The sequence below is a fragment of the Electrophorus electricus genome, chromosome 21 (genome assembly GCF_013358815.1).
Source record: "Electrophorus electricus isolate fEleEle1 chromosome 21, fEleEle1.pri, whole genome shotgun sequence".
NCBI lineage: Eukaryota > Metazoa > Chordata > Actinopteri > Gymnotiformes > Gymnotidae > Electrophorus > Electrophorus electricus.
The window spans coordinates 13356336-13375769 of NC_049555.1; the positions used below are offsets into that span (position 1 = coordinate 13356336).

The 19434-nt window shown below is 44.0% G+C and overlaps 1 protein-coding gene and 1 long non-coding RNA gene across 2 annotated transcripts in view; one reads left to right on the top strand and one right to left on the bottom strand.

Moving 5' to 3' along the window:
* Window positions 1–206, bottom strand: part of LOC118240455 — a 2057-nt gene extending 1851 nt beyond the window's left edge. Inside the window, exon 1 of the long non-coding RNA XR_004775425.1 lies at window positions 151–206. This is a non-coding gene — a long non-coding RNA (uncharacterized LOC118240455). The remainder of the gene's footprint in view (window positions 1–150) is intronic.
* Window positions 207–1962: 1756 nt separating this feature from the next.
* irx5a (iroquois homeobox 5a) lies at window positions 1963–5629 on the top strand. Its single transcript, XM_027032867.2, has 3 exons — window positions 1963–2610; window positions 3626–4031; window positions 4604–5629. The coding sequence occupies exons 1-3, from the start codon at window positions 2368–2370 to the stop codon at window positions 5296–5298; spliced, it is 1344 nt and encodes a 447-aa protein (XP_026888668.2). The 5' UTR covers window positions 1963–2367; the 3' UTR covers window positions 5299–5629.
* The last annotated feature ends 13805 nt before the right edge of the window (window positions 5630–19434 follow it).

Genomic DNA, 19434 nt, shown 5'->3' on the forward strand with positions numbered 1-19434 from the left:
AGCAGATGGTAATTATATTATAAATTACATTATAAATAAAGCATTATTTTAGTAGTAATTCTACGACAGCTAAAAAATAATTTCCAAGTTTAATGTAAGGTGGTGGTTGTTAAAAAAAAATTAAAAAGAAAACATTTATTGCTATATCACCGCTGTGTCTTTTCCTTTGGATTTTCCGTCTCTGTAGCTTCGGAACTCATTGGCCCACTGTGCTCGAGCGTTACCATTCCTCCCTCTCCAGAGGGTCTCGGAGCGCACGTGACCTTGCGCAGGCACTTTTTAGCAGCGCCTACAGCGATCCCTCTCGGCTCAGACAGGACTTTAACAAGCCAGAGACAGAAAGACCTGCTGAGACAGCCAACAGCGCACGTCTACATTTATACAAGTCTCAAAACGTCATTTATTACTTTCTTAGGCGGTTCCATACATTAGGCACATTAATTAAACACATCCACAACAATGTTTACAGTCATTTTACTGCATTCAGAATGTATATATATATATATATATATATATATATATATATATATAGATAGATAGATAGATAGATAGATAGATAGATAGATAGATAGATAGATAGATAGATATAAAAACATACATAAATAAATGTGTGTGTATATATATATATATATATATATATATATATATATATATATATATATATATATATATATATATGAAAGCATTTATCTATATGTTAATAGGATGTCAACACTATGTTAATTACATCGTTTTTGTTAATAGTGTTAATATGAGGCTTTGTCTATGGTATTAGATTAATTACAGTTATGATTATATATTATTTTCATTAGGAGCAAGCAGAAATAGTTATGTTGTCCTTTGTAATTTATTTACAATTATTTCACGCAATCATTTGAAGGACCAGTAAAAAATGCGAATTTTCATTTGTCGAAGTTGTAATTTTAATCATATACCAAAGATAGTTTATACTTGTTTATTGTCACAATAGCCACGATACCGCACACACAATATGGTCTTCAGGCAAACAAAATTCCATAAATCGGGATATCCTCTGCAGAGAGGTCCATCTATTAGAATCAAAGAGGCTTACAGCGCCGGGCCGAGGTGGATTTGCCGTGGTTCATATGGACTTAATCTGTCTATGCTCGGGGCTTTGAGATGAAAAAGAAGAAGAGCTGGTTTATTCCGGGATCTGAGAAGAATACTGTCCAGCGGACAAATCACTTATCACCTGTCAAAAATTACTTATTCATTCCCTCGCCGTCAAGAAGTGAGCCGAGGGCGCACGCACTCACGCGCATTTAGCGGACGGGTGTTTTGTGTTGTAATAATGACGATAGTTGTACGACTGTTGCTCACGCGGCTGTTTTCGATTTGCACAGCAATAATTCGCGTGCACATCCGTATTAACTGCTATCGACTGCGCAACCGTATAAGTTAGAAGCGTCAACAAAAACGCGTACGGATCCCGTGCTCCGCCGCCGTTCTGAGCGCATAGCCGCCTACTGTCGCGTGCTCTTGAAAACTGTGTGTATATCAAAATGACAGGATGAACGCGCACACAAAAAAAAATAAAATAAGAATCTGGAAAACGAAGAGCAGCAAAAAGAACACGGAGCATTTCTCCTCTCGCGCCTGGCAAGCAGTCTCGGGCGCACAACAGCCCGTTTGTTACTAATCAAGTGTGAAAGTGACGGCTTCATGTATTTAGAAAATGAGGAAAGTTGGAGTTGATGTACTGGCTCGCGTGAGATCGCCATCCAGGGGCTGAAGCAGCTCTGTCTGGAGCAATGAGGCTTGTTAGACGCGAAAGGGGGAGCGGGGCGGATTGTTAGTGAATGTCTCTGTGTGAGTGTGTCAGTGAGAGAGAGAGAGAGAGAGAGAGAGAGAGAGAGAGAGAGAGAGAGAGAGAGAGAGAGAGAGAGAGAGAGAGAGAGAGGCGATTCAGGCAGGGCAGCTGTAACCCTGCGCGAGCTTGCTTTTTCCTTCGATGACTACGCCCGAGAGGAGGAGCGTGAGACGCGTAGTGGGCGTCAGAATCCAACTTAGCATCCTGGCAGGACACTCTGCGAAGCAAAGCCCCATCCGAAAGCAAAAAAAACTTCTCCCGCACGGCATGAGAGACGCAGCAAGTAAAGACAGCGAGGAAGTGCGTCGAAAATTCGATCGCAGCTGAAAACTACCCGCTCGGTTTCAACTGACAGCAAGAACTCTGCGAGTCCGAAGTCTATGCATTCATCGCTCGTTTTAATCCCCACCGCAATCGCCACGAAGAGGACAGACGCGGGTCTGTTGATCTGGGACTCTATGAGCGAGCGCGACGAGTGCGTGAGAGAGTAAGGGCAAAAAGTGCACGAGTGAGAAGCTTATTCCCGGAGCTTCGCCATGGCGTACCCGCAGGGTTACTTGTACCAGCCGTCCGCTTCTTTGGCACTCTACTCGTGTCCTGCGTACAGCACGAGCGTCATCTCGGGACCCCGGACCGAGGAACTTGGGAGGTCTTCGTCGGGCTCCGCGTTCGCGCCCTATGCCGGATCTACGGCGTTCACGAGCGCCTCGCCCGGTTACAACTCCCACCTCCCGTACAGCGCGGACGCGGCGGCAGCGGCGACGTTCACTTCGTACGTGGTGAGTGCGCGTCGCGAGCGGTTCGCGGTTATCGTCCGCACTTTGTGGAAGTTACGAGGAGCGACTGCTTGTATTTCTAACGCGCGATACCCATGTGCAGCTATGCCGCTTGTTTTGTCGTTCGTTTCTGTCGAAGTCAGTGGACCAATTAATTAGTTAAAGAAATATAAATATAGCTTACATACAGGGAGATCTGGCTGATTTTCTTAGAAACTATTACGATAAAACTGCCACAGTCTGAAGGCTTTCGTTAAAAAAAAGGGGCTCAAATGTCTTGGAAAACAAAGCAATAATTTTGAGTAGTCATAATTTGCGGCGTATTTGCATGAGCTATATATATATATATATATATATATATATATATATATATATATATATATATGGCTAAGGCAAATATATAAGTTAAAAACTGTTGAAGAGAAACATGCCTGTTTATATTGTGCACTTTCTTGCGTGTAGACGTGTAACCTCAGTCCTTGTTTATAGTCCAAGCAGTTGAAGTAATTTACTTGTCATTTTAATAAAGATATGGCAAAATAAGGGCATGGTGAAACAATACGCCGTAATCTAACAATTTGCTTAAATATCATATATCAAAACCCAGCTAAATCTGTGAATGGGCATTGCCAAAAATTCTGCAGTGAGAGAGAGAGAGAGAGAGAGAGAGAGAGAGATGGAGAAAGGCAGAGAAAAATGACGTGTAAAAAAACTGGGGCAGCCTGAAGAGAGCAAAAAGTTTGAGTACAATAGTTTGCTGAAAAAATACGTCGTAAAAATAAAGAAAAATGTGTAGTTTGGTGTGTTAGTCTTCCGATGAATTAGATTCACGGTGTGTGAGTTCACGCGCTTGAACGTGTTTTTGCGTGTGTTATATGTGTATGCGGGGGGGGGGGGATTTTGAATTATTATTTTTTTTGATCGGTAAGTTTGGATTGTATTTAACACCATGTTAAAAGTGTTTGGTGTGTAGTTCACCTAATAACATGTCGGTGTTTTTTTGTTTTTTTTTTTGCAGGGTTCCCCATATGATCATACAACGGGCATGGCTGGCTCTATAGGGTACCACCCGTACGCTGCTCCCCTGGGCTCGTACCCTTATGGTGACCCAGCTTACAGAAAGAACGCTACCAGGGACGCCACTGCCACGCTCAAGGCCTGGCTTAACGAGCACCGGAAAAATCCGTACCCCACCAAAGGCGAAAAGATCATGCTGGCCATTATCACCAAAATGACCCTCACGCAAGTGTCCACCTGGTTCGCCAACGCCAGGAGGAGGCTAAAGAAGGAGAACAAGATGACCTGGACCCCGCGGAACCGGAGCGAGGACGAAGAGGAGGACGAGAACATTGACCTGGAGAAGAATGACGACGAGGAGCCGAGCAAACCCGCGGACAAGGGGGACTCGACAGACACGGAGACAGGTCTGTGGAAAAAAGCATCAATTTTTCATTGCAGTCGTTTCCAGTTCGGGCGCAAAATTGATTGCTGGTTAATGGTGGTATATTATTTATAATAGAACAATTGCTTTAAATAATAATCACCTTGAACTCATCTAATTTGACTTCTTATGAATTGAGAATTGCTAGTGACGTATGCTGTTTTGCAATCCATTTATCTTTGGCTGCATAATAAGGGCACAGCTGGTGCACTGGATCTCATTTATTACGATCTCATTATTATTATTATTATTATTATTATTATTATTATTATTATTATTATTATTATTATTATTATTATCGCTGCGTTTGAACAGTTTCCAAACATTACCGTCAAGTGCTGTTCGATGCGTTGTCTAAATTCAAATCTCATTGTACCTCAGTTTTTAAGCATTAAACCAATCAGAATTTTACTCAGTTTATAAATAGACGGTGAGAAATATTTTAATGAAACAACCGCAAAGACATTATGAAATAAGATTCATTATTTTGATCTAATTAAGCAAAGTCGTTTTTTTTTTTGTTTTTTTTTTGTTTGTTTTTTGTCTTTGCTTCAGATCATAAACTCATCAACCCAGGAGAAGCACCGTGCGACAGGTTTAAAGAGGAAACTCACACTAAAGACTTGGACCCTCTTCTGACCGACTCGGAATTAAAAGACACAGAAGTGAGGACGGATTTGCTCGCGGAATCCACTAAGCCCACCACGTCTTCGCCGTCCGTCATGCAAAGAGGGAATGAACTAATTGCGCAAGAGAAGCCGTCAGAACTTGTTCACGGCGCGGGCACAGTGAATAGCAACGTGACGTCTGTTATTCATCCTCCGGCGTCTGTCCCCAAGCCTAAACTTTGGTCACTAGCAGAGATAGCCACGTCCTCGGACAGGTGCAAGGGAGGTCATGAGGCACCGCAGGCTACGGGGATAGGTCAAAGCACAGTCATCGCGAGCAACGCTGCATCGCCGACCCGGACCTCACCCCAGTGCCCTCTCCCAAACAGCACGGTCCTCTCGCGGCCTATTTACTACACTTCACCGTTTTACCCTGGCTACACGAACTATGGCACGTTCGGACACCTTCACAGCAACCACGGCTCCAACACGAGCTCGACGGCACACTTCAATGGATTAAGTCAGACTGTGTTAAATCGAGCCGAGGCACTAGCCAGAGAAAATAAAATCCGAAGCCAAACGCAGGTAGATCTTTGTAAAGACTCACCTTACGAACTAAAGAAAGGTATGTCAAACATTTAATACTGGATTCATATCCAGTCTCGCGGACTATTATTTATTATTTGTGGTTGCTTAAAAACAAGAAGAAAAAAAGAAGACGAAGAAGAACAAGACGAAAAAAAAATAATAATACCGATAAAGGAATTTCTGAGGACAGTTATTTTCTGAGTAAATGCTTATCTTCAAATCTTAGTTTCTGAATGGTTAATCAAGATGTAACATCTAAGAATTGTCTTAAACGCTGCGGCCGCCTGAGTCTATTTGTATTAAAGACTAATATGTATATTTAATGTAGCATTTTTGTATTTAAAATGGACAATACATTATCTTTGAAGTAAATTATGAAAATACACGTGTGCAGCCATTGTTTTCGACGTTCGCTTGATTGCCAATGAGGAATTTGACAGCTGCACAAAGGGTATAAACTAGTCTTAGTCACAAGCTAATATTTAGGACTTTTGTGGCGGAAAACCATTAGAACACATATTAGAAATATTGGGTTGGCTGTGTTTTTTAAAGACTTTTATTTACCAAATGGATATTAAAAACAAACAAAAAACAACAAAAAAATATATACAAACCAAAACATAAATAGGCGGCCAGTTCAATCGAGGATATATTTTTTTCCCGAACGCTTCACGGCTGACTCCCTGTTCCTCCCGTGTTTTATAAGCTTGCTTTGATAACCTCTATAAGAGACAATAGTTGGCACCGATTTGCTCACGGGAAAGTGGTCCAGGTGTATATTGATATGACAACACTGGCAAAAGTGTCAAGCAGTCGTTTAACCCAATTATACTCCAACCGCGTCGTGTTATATGCAAAGCAATCAGGTGGCGAACTCCGGTAATGAGTTCGATTTTATGCCAAATTTAGACCTCATTACTATTTCCAAGGCGTGGCAAAGCAGTTAGAAGCACGCGGTGATGCGTGTACGGTCGCGGACTCGGTTTAGGAGCATACGGCCCTGTTGTATTATTAATGGTGGAAAAGGCGAAATAAATAGCGTTTTGGATTATAGGCGCGGATGGATCTGCGGAGTGTTGCGAACGTACCGTGACCGGCAAATGCCCGTCCGGCGCAGGCGGTCCTTAGCGCGGATCCGTCGCTTTTCCCTTCTCCGCAGGTAGGTGTCACACTTGCTCCTAATTTCGCCCCTGCATTCTTGAGCAGACACCGCGAGTGAACGTCTCTCAGGTGTCAGCGCGAGGAACGGACCCCTGTCAAACTGGACTAACATTGTATCAGGCTACTGCCTCGTGCTTAGTCCTTTTTCTAGTTAAATGCTTTAAATTATTAAAATTATAGGCTCAAAGACATCAGCATCATGAAGCTATTTTAAAGCAGGTTATTTAATAGGTGCTTTAAAATCTAATTCTTATTCTTATTCTTATTATTCTTCTTCTTATTATTATTATTATTACTAGTATTACTATTATTATTATTATTATTATTGTACTACCACTAATAATAATACTGCTACTGCTACTATAACTCTTTAAGTGTAAAAATCGGTTCGAGTTGGTTACAAGATGTGAAAACATAAAAAGGATTTCACTGTTAGTCATAAATTAAAAACCTAAACAAATAGGCGAAATATCTTTGATCACGCGGGGGTTGTGTTATCTTGCTGCAGATATGATTAACTATTGATTGCTGACCTTCTTGGCAAATTGCATTAAACGTCATTAACGGGCCGATCTGTATGGCTTCAGTTTGCATGTTGGCACGCGGCTTGAATGTTATTGATCGTCACTTCCCAGATGAAGAGGTAAAACGTGGCGTATTTTAGCAAGACGCAATTAATTAGCTCATCACTGCTAGTCTGTTTTTGTACATTGTTTGATTATTAAATATTTATTTTCAAATGTATTATTGGATATCTTTAAAATAGAAACGACTCAATGCGTGTAAATATAATACTAATACTAATACTAATAATACTAATACTAATACTAATACTAATACTACTATTACTACTACTAATAATAATAATAAGATGGAAGTGAAGCTGCTTGCTTAAGTCTGAGGTCGTGTCATTAATCTCTACAGTTTACTTTGCGCACTCCAGTTGAAAAGTCCCCTGGGTTTCACTGAACTCCCCCGGCGCTACTGCCCTTCTCGCGCTGCAGCGGACGAGGGGCCGACTATATTTAATCTCTCAGAGTGGGCTCGAGCCATCCGCGCGCCACGCCACCAGCCTAAATAGCATAATTCTGTTTTTCTTCGCTGGTCCCTGAAGGAATTGAAGCACTTGATGTCGCGCTCCATATGTGCATGAATGCCTTTCAGAAGTTTATAAAAAAAAAAGAAAAAGAAAAAGAGGGAAGGAGGAGGAGAACAAGAACTAGAACAAGAAGAACCTGACACTGGATGTCACAAGACATTCGCTTGCATAAGTAAACATTTAATCGTTTGAATCTTCACATTTTACAATTTTTTTTCTTCTTCTCTCAGCTGTCGACTTGCACAGGCCAGAAATACTGATAATTTACGTTCGTATTTTCCGCACGATAGAAAACCATTGAACGTTGAAACGGATAAATTAAAAATGCGGAAAGCCTGATCTCAAAGTCTTTGAGTACAGTCGATGAATCGGGAGAATTCAACCTTTTGAACGTTGGAGAAAGACTGTAACACTTGTTTAAAATCTACTGCACAAATTTATAATTTGAGTAGCTTAGGAAAAAAAGAAAAATCGAATTAAATTAATTAAACAACCTTCCATATTTAGCTACTGTCAACTCAAATATTTCCATAGGCCCTAACCACGTGACTCATCTGCGCCGGTGTCTTTGATGTGTAATTTTCGCTGCACTATGAAAACGACGACACATTTGGGATATATTTTTAATATCGCTAGTTTTGTGCTTTATTAGAACTGCTAGGCTGTTCTGATAACAATTCTATAATTTCATATTTCTCCCCAGAAATATAATTAGTATCGAACTTTTCCCCGCACTATAAAACTATATATGAATCCTACGAGCGTTTAGAACCAGGTCACCCGAATCCAGCCGAAGTTGTGTAAGCCTTGAATGTCGGGCTACGAGCAAACTCCGCGATGATCTTGCAAAACTTTGCTGAACTTCCCTTCGCCTCTCTTCCATTTGAATAGTTCTCGAGCTCATTGTTCAGAAGCCGAGAACAGCGCGTGCATGTTAAGCGAGGGCGAGACAGTTCCCACGTGTAGAGAACGAAATAAGGCTGTTCTCGGAATGAAAAGGGAGGGAAATGCAGACAGAAACACTACGCTTAATTATACCAAAGCAACGATTTTTCACAATTTGGATAATTTTGACTTCGGGTTTTCTATGGTAGGGCCTGTATGAATAGTGACGTAGTATGTCGTATGATAAAACGGCCCCGTGTGCTTATACAATAATCAGAATGGACACGCGCATACAACTAAATTTTTATTTTTTTATATATATATATATATACACACGTGACCAGGCTAAAAACGTGCAAGACTCCGAGCTACACGATCCAGGATTATTTACGTTGTTTATGTGGCAAAACATGAGCGATTTCTTTCTTTCCTTCTTTTTTTTAACATTATGAATTCAAAGAACTGGATAAGACGACAACCGGAAATATAAAAAAAAACAGAGATGTAGGGATGTAGGGAAACGGCTAAACAAGTCACGATGTACGAACGTTTTAACTCCAAACATAGAACTCAATAAGGCATTGCTATGCAGTTTGTGTCGAGCAATATTCCGAAACCAAACAAGTGTATACTGCTGGAATCCATCGTTTTTAAAGCACGTCGACCAGAACTAGTGGTCCTAGCTGTGGACTCTCATTCTGTTTTCTAAAAGCCGTGTTTGTTTGTTTTCTGGCGCGTTTTGAATAAAATAGGCCTTAATGTTTTAATAAAATGCGAGTGTAAAAATTAATACCTTTAGTAATGATGCTGATGAATAAATAAACGCTGTAAGGGGGCCTTGGTGTCAAATTTGAAGAGACGGTCTTTTTCGACCTTCGTCGTTTGACTGATCTCACGTCACCGCGTGCTGAAACGACACCTGCCACGCTATAGCCCAGCGCGTGAGAGGCCTCGCAAAACGAGACTGCGCACGAGGTAATCAGAACCTGCTGATAATAGCGTTGTTAAACCAGTGCTAAAATGCACCGGACCCAGCGGATGTGGAGTTTTATATCCACAGCCGATGTCTACACGGTCCCTCATCAGTGACAGGACTACAGCTGAGCCGTGTCAGCTTCAGCCCGATCCAGCAAGGACCCTTTATTCTGACCTGCTTACGTTATATGCCGGGACATCTGTGTAAAGCAACAGAGAAGGTTTAGTCAAGTACACAGTCGCCCTCCCCCCCCCCAGCTCTCTCCTTGAAGTGAACAATATGCTGAGAGAGTTAGTTTAAGGGTGGGGGGTGGGGGGTGGGGGGTGGGGGGGACGACAAGAAAAGGAAAACCCAAACTGAGAGGAATACGGTGCGTAAGAAAAAGGTATTTTGTAAGTGCGCCGAAAAAATGTGTGTGTGTTTGTGTGTGTGTATGTGTGTGTGTGGGGGGGGCATTTGTCAACGAGAAAAGAATTGTGATCATTTCACCCCTCGCAACGTCACCCGCGCCTTAACTCTCGAGAGCAGGCTGGGAATAGCGCCCCCTTTTATTTAATCATCCGGTCCCACCGAGGAAGCTCTTAATTAATTATGGGTGCTAAAAATTCAGCCCAGCTGTTCCTCTCTCTGCGCGCGCTGCTTCCGCGCGGCGTAGCGCGGGGGGCGAGGAGCGGGATGCGGCCATGGGGCCTAATTTTCACAAATTAGCCCATTTTCTCCCCTAAAATCAAATATCTGTCAGGGCTTGTCTGGCCGGTAGCACGTCGCAGTTGGCGGGAGACGAGCGGAAGCATGGATGACGCTCCGGCTGCGTCATGGCGCATTCGGCTCTTAGAAATCCTTCGTGTTTGAGAAACACGTGAAATAGGCAGAGTACGAGGTAAACCGACTCAGATGGACCGACAGCGCACGATCTTCTGCCATTTACCCCCACTTTACCCTGGACTGTTCTCGCATTGCCCACGTGCAGTTCTCTGGGGAGAGATTACACGTGTCATTTTTGGCTGTCTGATGTTCCAAGTGAAACCTTCATACATAAATAAGTTTTTTTTGTTTTTGTTTTTTTACTTAAGAAGAAAAACATTGACCAAAAAGAAGATGACAAGTTCTTCTAAGCAACGGAACGTTAGATTTATGCTGGATTTGCACAGAGGTATAGAATATATGTTCGTTAATAAAATACAGAATAATACAAACACCCTTCAGGTTTGCAAAAGAAAACAGCTACGTCAAAGGCCTTTATTATGTGTAACAGTTAAAGCCACATAAACCCCGAATTACCTTGTAAACGTTGCTGATTATTTTATTTTATGTAAGATTGCAACACGCATGTTCGCGTTGGTTTGTTCGCAGCGCGTGTTAGACGCAATCTTAGACATGCGCGAATCTGCGCTTTGCGCTCTGTAGCGAGAGCAGGGTGCACTAGCCAGAAATCTGTGGGTAAGGAATATTTTAGCTGCCCTAAACACACATATCCATAACCTTTCGTCCACCCAACGACCTACACATGCGCGCCCGCACAAAGCACGCGCACACGTACGCGCACGTGCACGCGCGCGCGCACGCACACACATTTCTCTGTAGAATGGGTTTGCTGATTCGGGAGTATCCAGTATGATTTATGAAAAGAATTAAGACACCAGAGAACGGAACCTATGGAGCCACCCATCTTGTATTGCCATTCAACTCTCAATAACACTCACTATAATGTGTACACACACACACACACACCATGCAAAACGAGCCCCACGTAACTGCCTTTCAATTTTCTCTTTCGATATATAAGCGAAAGAAACAACACAGGAAAAAAGTTTTTAAAAATGTCGACACATTTGCCGGCTATCCTTCGAGAGCCCCAAGGCAGCATTTAGGCGAGATAAGAGGGTCCCATTATTCCTTTCTTAATGGCGCTGATGAAGATTGATGAACTGTTTTCTTTACAGGGACTTCAGAGGGTCCGCGAGAGGGAGAGAGGAGGAGTGAGCGCGCTGGAGGAGAGACGCGGGTGGGGGTGGGGGGGCAATGACGAAATGGAGGGAGGTCTACAAGTTTGCCCAACTGTTTATTTACATTTGCCCTTTTTAAATGATCCCTTTCTTCCAGACATCTGCTCCACATTATGACACTGCTATTTAGCGTAATGGCCACTCGGATGCGCCGCTCTGTAAGATAGCGGGACAGAGGCGCCGTTATCGGCCGCCCACCTGGGGGAGGCCATCGGATTCGCAGATGGAAGTTACGTGAAAGAATAATACGCGCTTGTGTAATTTTTCTTTCGTTTATTTTCCTGTTTTTGGGAGGAGGATAGCTGACCAGTTTTCCCTCGGCGTTTTTTCCCCCTTTCGTTCAGGCTGATGGATGCAAATGTGAGCTCTGTAATTGGATCAGTTCCCCAGATACAGATAAACGGCTGCTGCTTTACTGGGGTTATTTTGAGCTGTGTGCAGGCAGCAGTGAATGTGTGTGTGTGTGTGTGTGTGTGTGTGTGTGTGTGTGTGTGGAGAGAGAGAGCACTAATGAGGAGGGGTGAAGTGCTATACTGCTATACTCACCATCACAACAGTGGGCCAAGACAAGCACGCGCACACGGGAGGTGGGGGGGGTAATAAGCATTAGGGAGTCTCCAAAATATTTATGAATATCACACAAGATAACATGCTAATTATGCAGTCGCCTAGTGATGTCCTTTTGCCAATCACCATCCAGCAATAACTCCTCTCAAAATTCCTTTGCTTGGCCCCTCATTCAAATATTAAATGTAACAACAGCGCTGACACTGTTAAAATGAAGTTACATTCTCCAACTTGCCAGTTTCTGTTTTCGTATCAGTCTTTTTTTTTTTTTTTCGTTTAACAGATGATTGCCAACGAGGCTTTCGCCTTTCCCTCTCCAGAAGCACTCCGATGGCAGCGGTCCCGGCTAAGAGAGCTGTCTGGCTCCATGACTGGAAATGTGCTTTACAGCCAAGCGGAAGACGCTAATCTCATCTCGCGCCGTTTTCGTCAGCTCCTCTTAGCTCCTCCCGCGGCGCGAGCGCGGTTACCCAAACCCCTCCACGTGCCCAAGTCAAACGTGCTAAGACCTGTTACACAGGCGCCCAGGATAGCGCCCGCCCAGGCTCAAATAATTGATTGACCTTGTTTTCGGCATCGGCCGCTATTTCCAGTCTGGTGCCTAATTCCCTGGCCATCGCTAAAACGGCCATCTGGGCTCGAGAGGTCCGACCGTGCTGAGCAGCTCACCTGACCGGCAAACAAAAGCAAGATGACGACGGAGTTGCGTGCACAGCAAGGTCTGCGAGGCGAGCGTCTCTTCTGATTACGATGCGAAAAGCCACGTTTGCCAGCAACGCATGCCAAGATGGTTCCAGGCTTCAGTAGCGCACGTGAAGGCCGTTCCCACTGGGCCACCACGAGTCTGCGATCGTGCGCCCGGACTCCTCCGTTAAGAAAGCATTCAAAAAGAGAACAGCAGCTGATGGTGTGCAGGACGTTTGTTTGAATCCAAAACCATCATCTTACTCACTCCACGTTTTTCCCTTTTTTTGTGTGTGAGTCAGTCCTGTCTTCCACACATCTGATTTATTAGCTTGTCAAAGGAAGAATAGTTGGAGAAGGCAATCAAAAAGCACTTACAGAGAGCCTGCAAAAAATGACTGCTTTTTCACTGGCTAATTTGTGTTACTCTCATAGAGGCGTCTGGCAAAGTGGTTGATGAGGCATAAAATGATGATAAATGAATTTATTGCCCCGCTGCTCATCAGATGGCTGTAGTGTATACTACTTCTTTGCTGGTGACAAGCTGCCGCTGATCTGTGGTCAGTCTCCGACTGAGACTGGGCACCGGAATTAGATATTTCCAGCTTCGACCGGCTGACCAGGGGTCAGAGTGAATATGACTGGGCTGGTGCCAGCAAGAGAGGAAGACAAAGGACAGTTTAATAGGTTAAACTGGAAACAGGAGTAAACTCATTGCTGCGAGGGACACATGTTCTCATCTTTCAGCTTCTGATCAACGTGTGGGAAAAAGGCAGCAGTAACCAGATATCCCTTCTCTCTCTTTCTCCCTCTCTCTCTCTCTCTCTCTCTCTCCCTCTCTCTCTCTTTCTTCCTCTCTCTCTCTATCTTTCTTGCTCTGTCTCCCTCTCTCTCTCCCTCTCTCTCTCTCTCTCCCTCTTTGCCCCCCTCTGTTTCTCGCTGTACCCCCCCCTTTCACTCTCTCTCTCTCTCTCTCTCTCTCTCTCTCTCTCTCTCTCCCTCTCTTTCTTCCTCTGTCTCTCTCTCTTTCTCGCTCTGTCTCTCTCTCTCCCTCTCTCTCTCTCTCCCTCTTTGCCCCCCTCTGTTTCTCGCTGTACCCCCCCCTTTCACTCTCTCTCTCTCTCGTTTGTGCCAAGCTGAGGCATGAACCCTCCCATTAAACAATATATCTGCCAATGAATTAATTAGGAAACAACACGAACACAAACGACCGAAGGAACAAGCGGTATTGCTGTCAAATGAGAAGCAAGCAAAGAAATATTCCATTATGTGGTTCACACAAGTGCCCGCTCCTGTTCCCAGCCATGATTAACGACCGGAGGAGGGAGGCCCAGGGTATCGGAGCGGTAGCCACAGGGTCACAAGCATTTCTGCATATTTCCTAAATAAGCCCTCGGCCCTTGCGGCCTCCCCGTACGGACTCTCCCACAAATCAGCGCTCTTGCAATCCCGCACCACATTGTTTGGAGAGCTTACACTATTTCGCCCCTCACCCCACGCCTGTCTCTGATCTCTCTCTCTCTCTTTCTCTCTTTGTGTAATTTTGGATGATTAAGTCCTCACGTATTCTTTGCCTGCATTGGCAAGAGAAGAATGCATTATTGTGCATTTTTGCCCTGTTGGACCACAACCTACTCTCTCTCTCTCTCTCTCTCTCTCTCTCTCTCTCTATCTCCCTCTTTTTTGCTCTCACTCTCTTTCTCTCTCTCTTTCCTCCTGCATTCTCAAATTCATTAGCACGGTCCTGTACATACTCCAAAGTCCTCCTTGTTCACGCACAAGAAAAGCCATAAGAGCAGTCCCAGGCCAGCCGTGAGGGACGCTATGCGTCGCAGGATTGGACAGTGAGCTGCCTCCATGTCATAAGAGCCTTGGAAAAGCCGCTCCCCATCCCAGAACAGCCTTGACGAAAGTGGCGTGGGCAATGCCACGGCATTCCCAACAGCAGTAGAGGGAATGGATCTGGCCCTAATTCCATTGGAATGAGGCAATTTTGGTATCCCTCTCCACCACAGCCACTCCGACCCCTGCGTTTACCCAGAAATGTTTAGCATTAAACGCTGGCACAACTTTTTAAAAATTCATCTCTCCTGCACAAGTCAGTCCCTTCTGCCTGCTGGAGGTGGTGGGGTGCTGCGACCGGTCTGTCGAGTGTGGACTGGAGCAACCTCGCCTCCTGCAAAAGCGTGTTTGTCAGACAAAACTGCAAACAGGATCAGCTGAAGGATTCAGCTGAAGGATTCCAAACACTGAGATGCAATGGAGACTGACACTGCTGTCAGTCTTTTGTTCATTGACAGGGACCTAATCAGGGGAATCTGAATATGCAGATAATCGCGAATAAATTTTTCATGAACACATCTCGTCCTAATCTGGATGAAAAGTCAGCAGAGAAAAAGATGAAAGCGGTTATTAAACAAAAGATTGAACCATCAGACTGAAAAATGGCGTTCAAAATGATCTTTTTCAAATGAGCGTTTTGCCTGACAATCCATTCCAATTTTCCAAACAGCAAAAATATGAAGGAGGTGTGATGTCACGTGTCTCTTAAGCTGTGTCTGTCAAAATAGAGCTGCACACTTCCCACAATGCAGTGCAGATAAATGAGTACTGTAAGTATTGTAAGAATGTTGTTTCAACCACAGTCACTGTTTCAAATTTAAGTAAAATCCAGAAAGGAATTCAGATTATGCATATATCTTTCCTTGAAAGGTGTACCTGGCAATATTTCACAATATTATCAGTGCAAGAATGTTTTTCATTTACAAACACACACACACATGCATGCCTGTGGATATCCATTCAGTATTTGTGTCATTTTAATCTAAGCATCTCTTTGTCTAAACTAATGACAAAACATTAAGGCAAATAAATCCCAGTAGATAATATTTCACTATAAACTATAAACTATGTGCTTACTACAAGCACATGGGCATGCACACACACACACACACACACACACACACACACACACACACACACACACACACACACACACACACACACACACACACACAGAGTGAGAATGATTCCATTTTACCTGAGCATCAGAAAGCAAATTTGCTTATAGGTCATGGATTAGATAGATACGCCTGAATTATAAGGACAAGACACAGATATGCACATGGCTCGTGTGGGTTACATTAGACTGTAGAAGTGGTCTGAAGTGGGCTATTAGTTCTAACTGCACTGCATTTTAATGTCTTCCTTATGATTTACGTGATGACGATGAAGTTAAATACACATGATTTGTAAGTCTGTGCAGCTCTTGGAAAATCACTGTGACTAGGAGATCAGAGTCAGTGACAGGGCTGTCTTTGTTCAACATATAAAACCAAGTTCCAGAGAATTAGGTACGGCTGTTTCCTTCACATGGTAAAAGCATGTTTATTAAACTGACTGGATCTATTTGATGGTCTTGTTCAAAGTGTGTCTGCAAGATAAAACAAGACAATCTAGCCACGTTAAACTTTATAAATGCACATGAGAAAAGTGGAAAAGTAATGTCTTCTGAGTAGAGCAATGGTTGCTAGTTTGTTTTCGTGGAAGCAAACAGGGATGATGTCACTCTGTAAAGGAGGGTGGGTCCTTATTACTCCTCTGTATCAAACTGACCTTGATTTAAGGGGAGAAAAAGTAACACACACACACACACACACACACACACACGCACGCACACACACACACACACAATTTAGACATTATCACAGTCTCCAGAGAATGAGCAAAGTTTACCATTAGTATGAAGTAATCCATTTGGCATTAAAATACACAGACACACAGTCACACCAACACACATGCGCGCACACACACATGCATGTGTACATACACACACACACACACACACACACACACACACACACACACACACTGCCCAACTCTTCTTATACATGCACATCTTTAATAAAGGGAGGCATCACATCACACATCACTGCGTAACATTAAAGGGGGTCTTTGTGTGCTTTGCTAAGCTATGCTGCTCGAGGCATGGTTAATAAGACTGTCTGTCAGAATTATTAATATTCAATGAAGTCAGTGTGATGGCTGCAGGCCTGAGTGAAGGATAGGCCTGAACAAGGAAGCCCTCTGGAAAATTCCTGAACATCACACACACACACACACACACACATACACGCACATCCACAAACACACACAAACACACACACACACACACACACACGCACGCACACACACACGCACACACTTGCACATCTGCCAAGTGTTTTGAAGTGTTACACTGGTTGAGTTTTTGACAGACACGGTGGGACTGACACCTCCATGTACCCGACCGATCTGACTTCAGTAAAAAATAGATACTTACACAGACGGACAGAGAGATAAGTGGGAGAGAAGGTGGCGTGTAGGAGGGAGATGGGATGTCTGTTTTGGCAATAAGAGGCTGTGATATGTGAGCTGTGTTCATCGCATGAGAAATGGCGTTTAAACACTGTGGGGATCTTTCAGAACTATTGTGTTACATTTTGAATTGCTCAAAGGAAAAAAATGTCATCATTGCTATTGGTGTCTATTATTGACTGATACTGTGTTACTGGATTGTGATATTGATATATTATTATCGAGATGTTTTTCTCTCTACTTACATCCTGACCAAATACTTATATTACCTTTATTTTGTACTCTCTGTCTTTTGTTCTCTCTCTCTCTCTCTCTCTCTCTCTCTCTTTCTCTGTCTCTTACACACACACACACACACACACACACACACACACACACACACACACACACACATATACATACACAAGATATGGGAACTAGTTTACTCTATATATTACTCTGTTCAGTGGTGAACATCAGACAGGAAGAAAACTCACGTTTTGTTACACATCTCGTTTAATCGGACACATAGTTTAACTCTGCCACGCCCTATCTGATCTGAGATGGTCAGTGGGAACTGCACTCATAATCTGATACAAATTCATATAATACTTCTCTTGAACTAGGAAATACATCTAATTACAGTCAGTGTACGTATGACAGCGTAGTGTTTGGGATTTCTCTCTCACACACATGCAAGCGCACATCGCCTATGTTTCAACTTGTCAACAGTCTCGAGTTTCAGCGACATTAACCAGAACGATTCTTGTCGGTAGGGCGGGTCAAAGTTTGAGCGAATTCCTCTCGCGGTCGTGTTTATGCCTAAACTCAACCCGAAAGTTCATAATCGAGACAAAAGACACCTTACACCCCGGTTAGAGGAGGGAGAGAACATGAGGGACAGACGCACTTGGTTTGAGGACTGGTACGCCACAACAACCGCCACGCAACCAGTGGCCCTCCAACCACCAGAGTGGCCCGCCAATCGTCCGAGGCCACGCTGCTTATCTGGCACTTATGTGGGAGAAACAGTGTCTCTCCCTCACTGTTTGCCTCTCCCACCCTCAACCCTCTCATTACGTTAAACGCCACCTCCCGTTAGTCTGCGCGTTTGATTTCAGCTGGATGTTGTGTCTTTCTTGCCGTGTGCGCGTATATTAAAACGTTTGCAGCAGTTATAATCAGACGCTCAACCACACGTGGGGCAGACGGGCTCCGCAGCAATGCTGCAGGAAATTGGCTCTGGTCAGCACGATTACCCGGCAGCCGCAGGAGAGGAGGACGTGGTGCGACCACGGCTGTGAGCATCGCACTGTCTCTGCACCACACTCACACACACTCACACACACACGCATACACACACACTCACACACACACGCATACACACACACACACACACACTCTCACACTCACACGCAGACTCACACACACTCACATACACTCACACACACTGACACACACTGACTCACACACACACACTCTCACACTCTGACTCACACATACACACACTCACACACACTCATACACTCACATACACTCACACACTGACACACACTGACTCACACACACACACTCTCACTCACACACACTGACTCACACACACTCATACACACACACACACACACTCTCACACTCACTCACACACTGACTCACACACACTCACATACACTCACACACACACACACACACACTCACAAACACACACACACACAAGCACCACCCCAATGAGCTTCGCTCTAAACCCGGCTGGGTTTAAGTATATATATTCCACGTACAACAATGGCAGACAAAGGCATCGACCCTAGTCGAGTTTTTGTTGTTGTTGTTGTTTGTTTGTTTGTTTGCTGTGACGTATCAGATCCTATCTGCCTGTGGTGGATGTAGCAGAGAGTAGAGGCCGTTTAGATCTGAACAGATCCCCACCCTAACTCGAGCACCCATTCGACAGTCTGCTTCCTGTAAATTAAATGAGTTCTCCTACAGTAGTTTTAGCGCAGGTACTGGACGTTTCATCCGATGAATATTTCATTACCCTGTTTCTCTTTTTACTCAATGATTCGCCCGTTTTCTCCACCTTTGCATTTGGTTTCCTTTAATCCGATGAGAAACGTTTACGTTGAAAGGTTAAACACACGTTTGCATATGTTCTATACACGTATTTTGTAGAAAATAAGGTGATTAAAAATGCTCCCAGTCAGTTCGAAAGTAAGCAGCTGGACTCACGACAAACCACCCTGCAGAATGCACGGAAAACACGCGTCCCGTCGCGCACTGCGATCGGGTCAACCGCACACGAGGCGCGTGGGACCCGCGTGTTTCCGCGCCCGCGCTCCCGATTCTCACACGAGAAAACACGCAGCAGCAGCAGAAACAATGAACGTCAGTTTACGGTAATCCACTCCGCCACTTACTGACTTTACCCTAATGACTCCGGGAAGAGCGAAATAAAGACGACGGAAATAAAGAGGGCGCGGAAG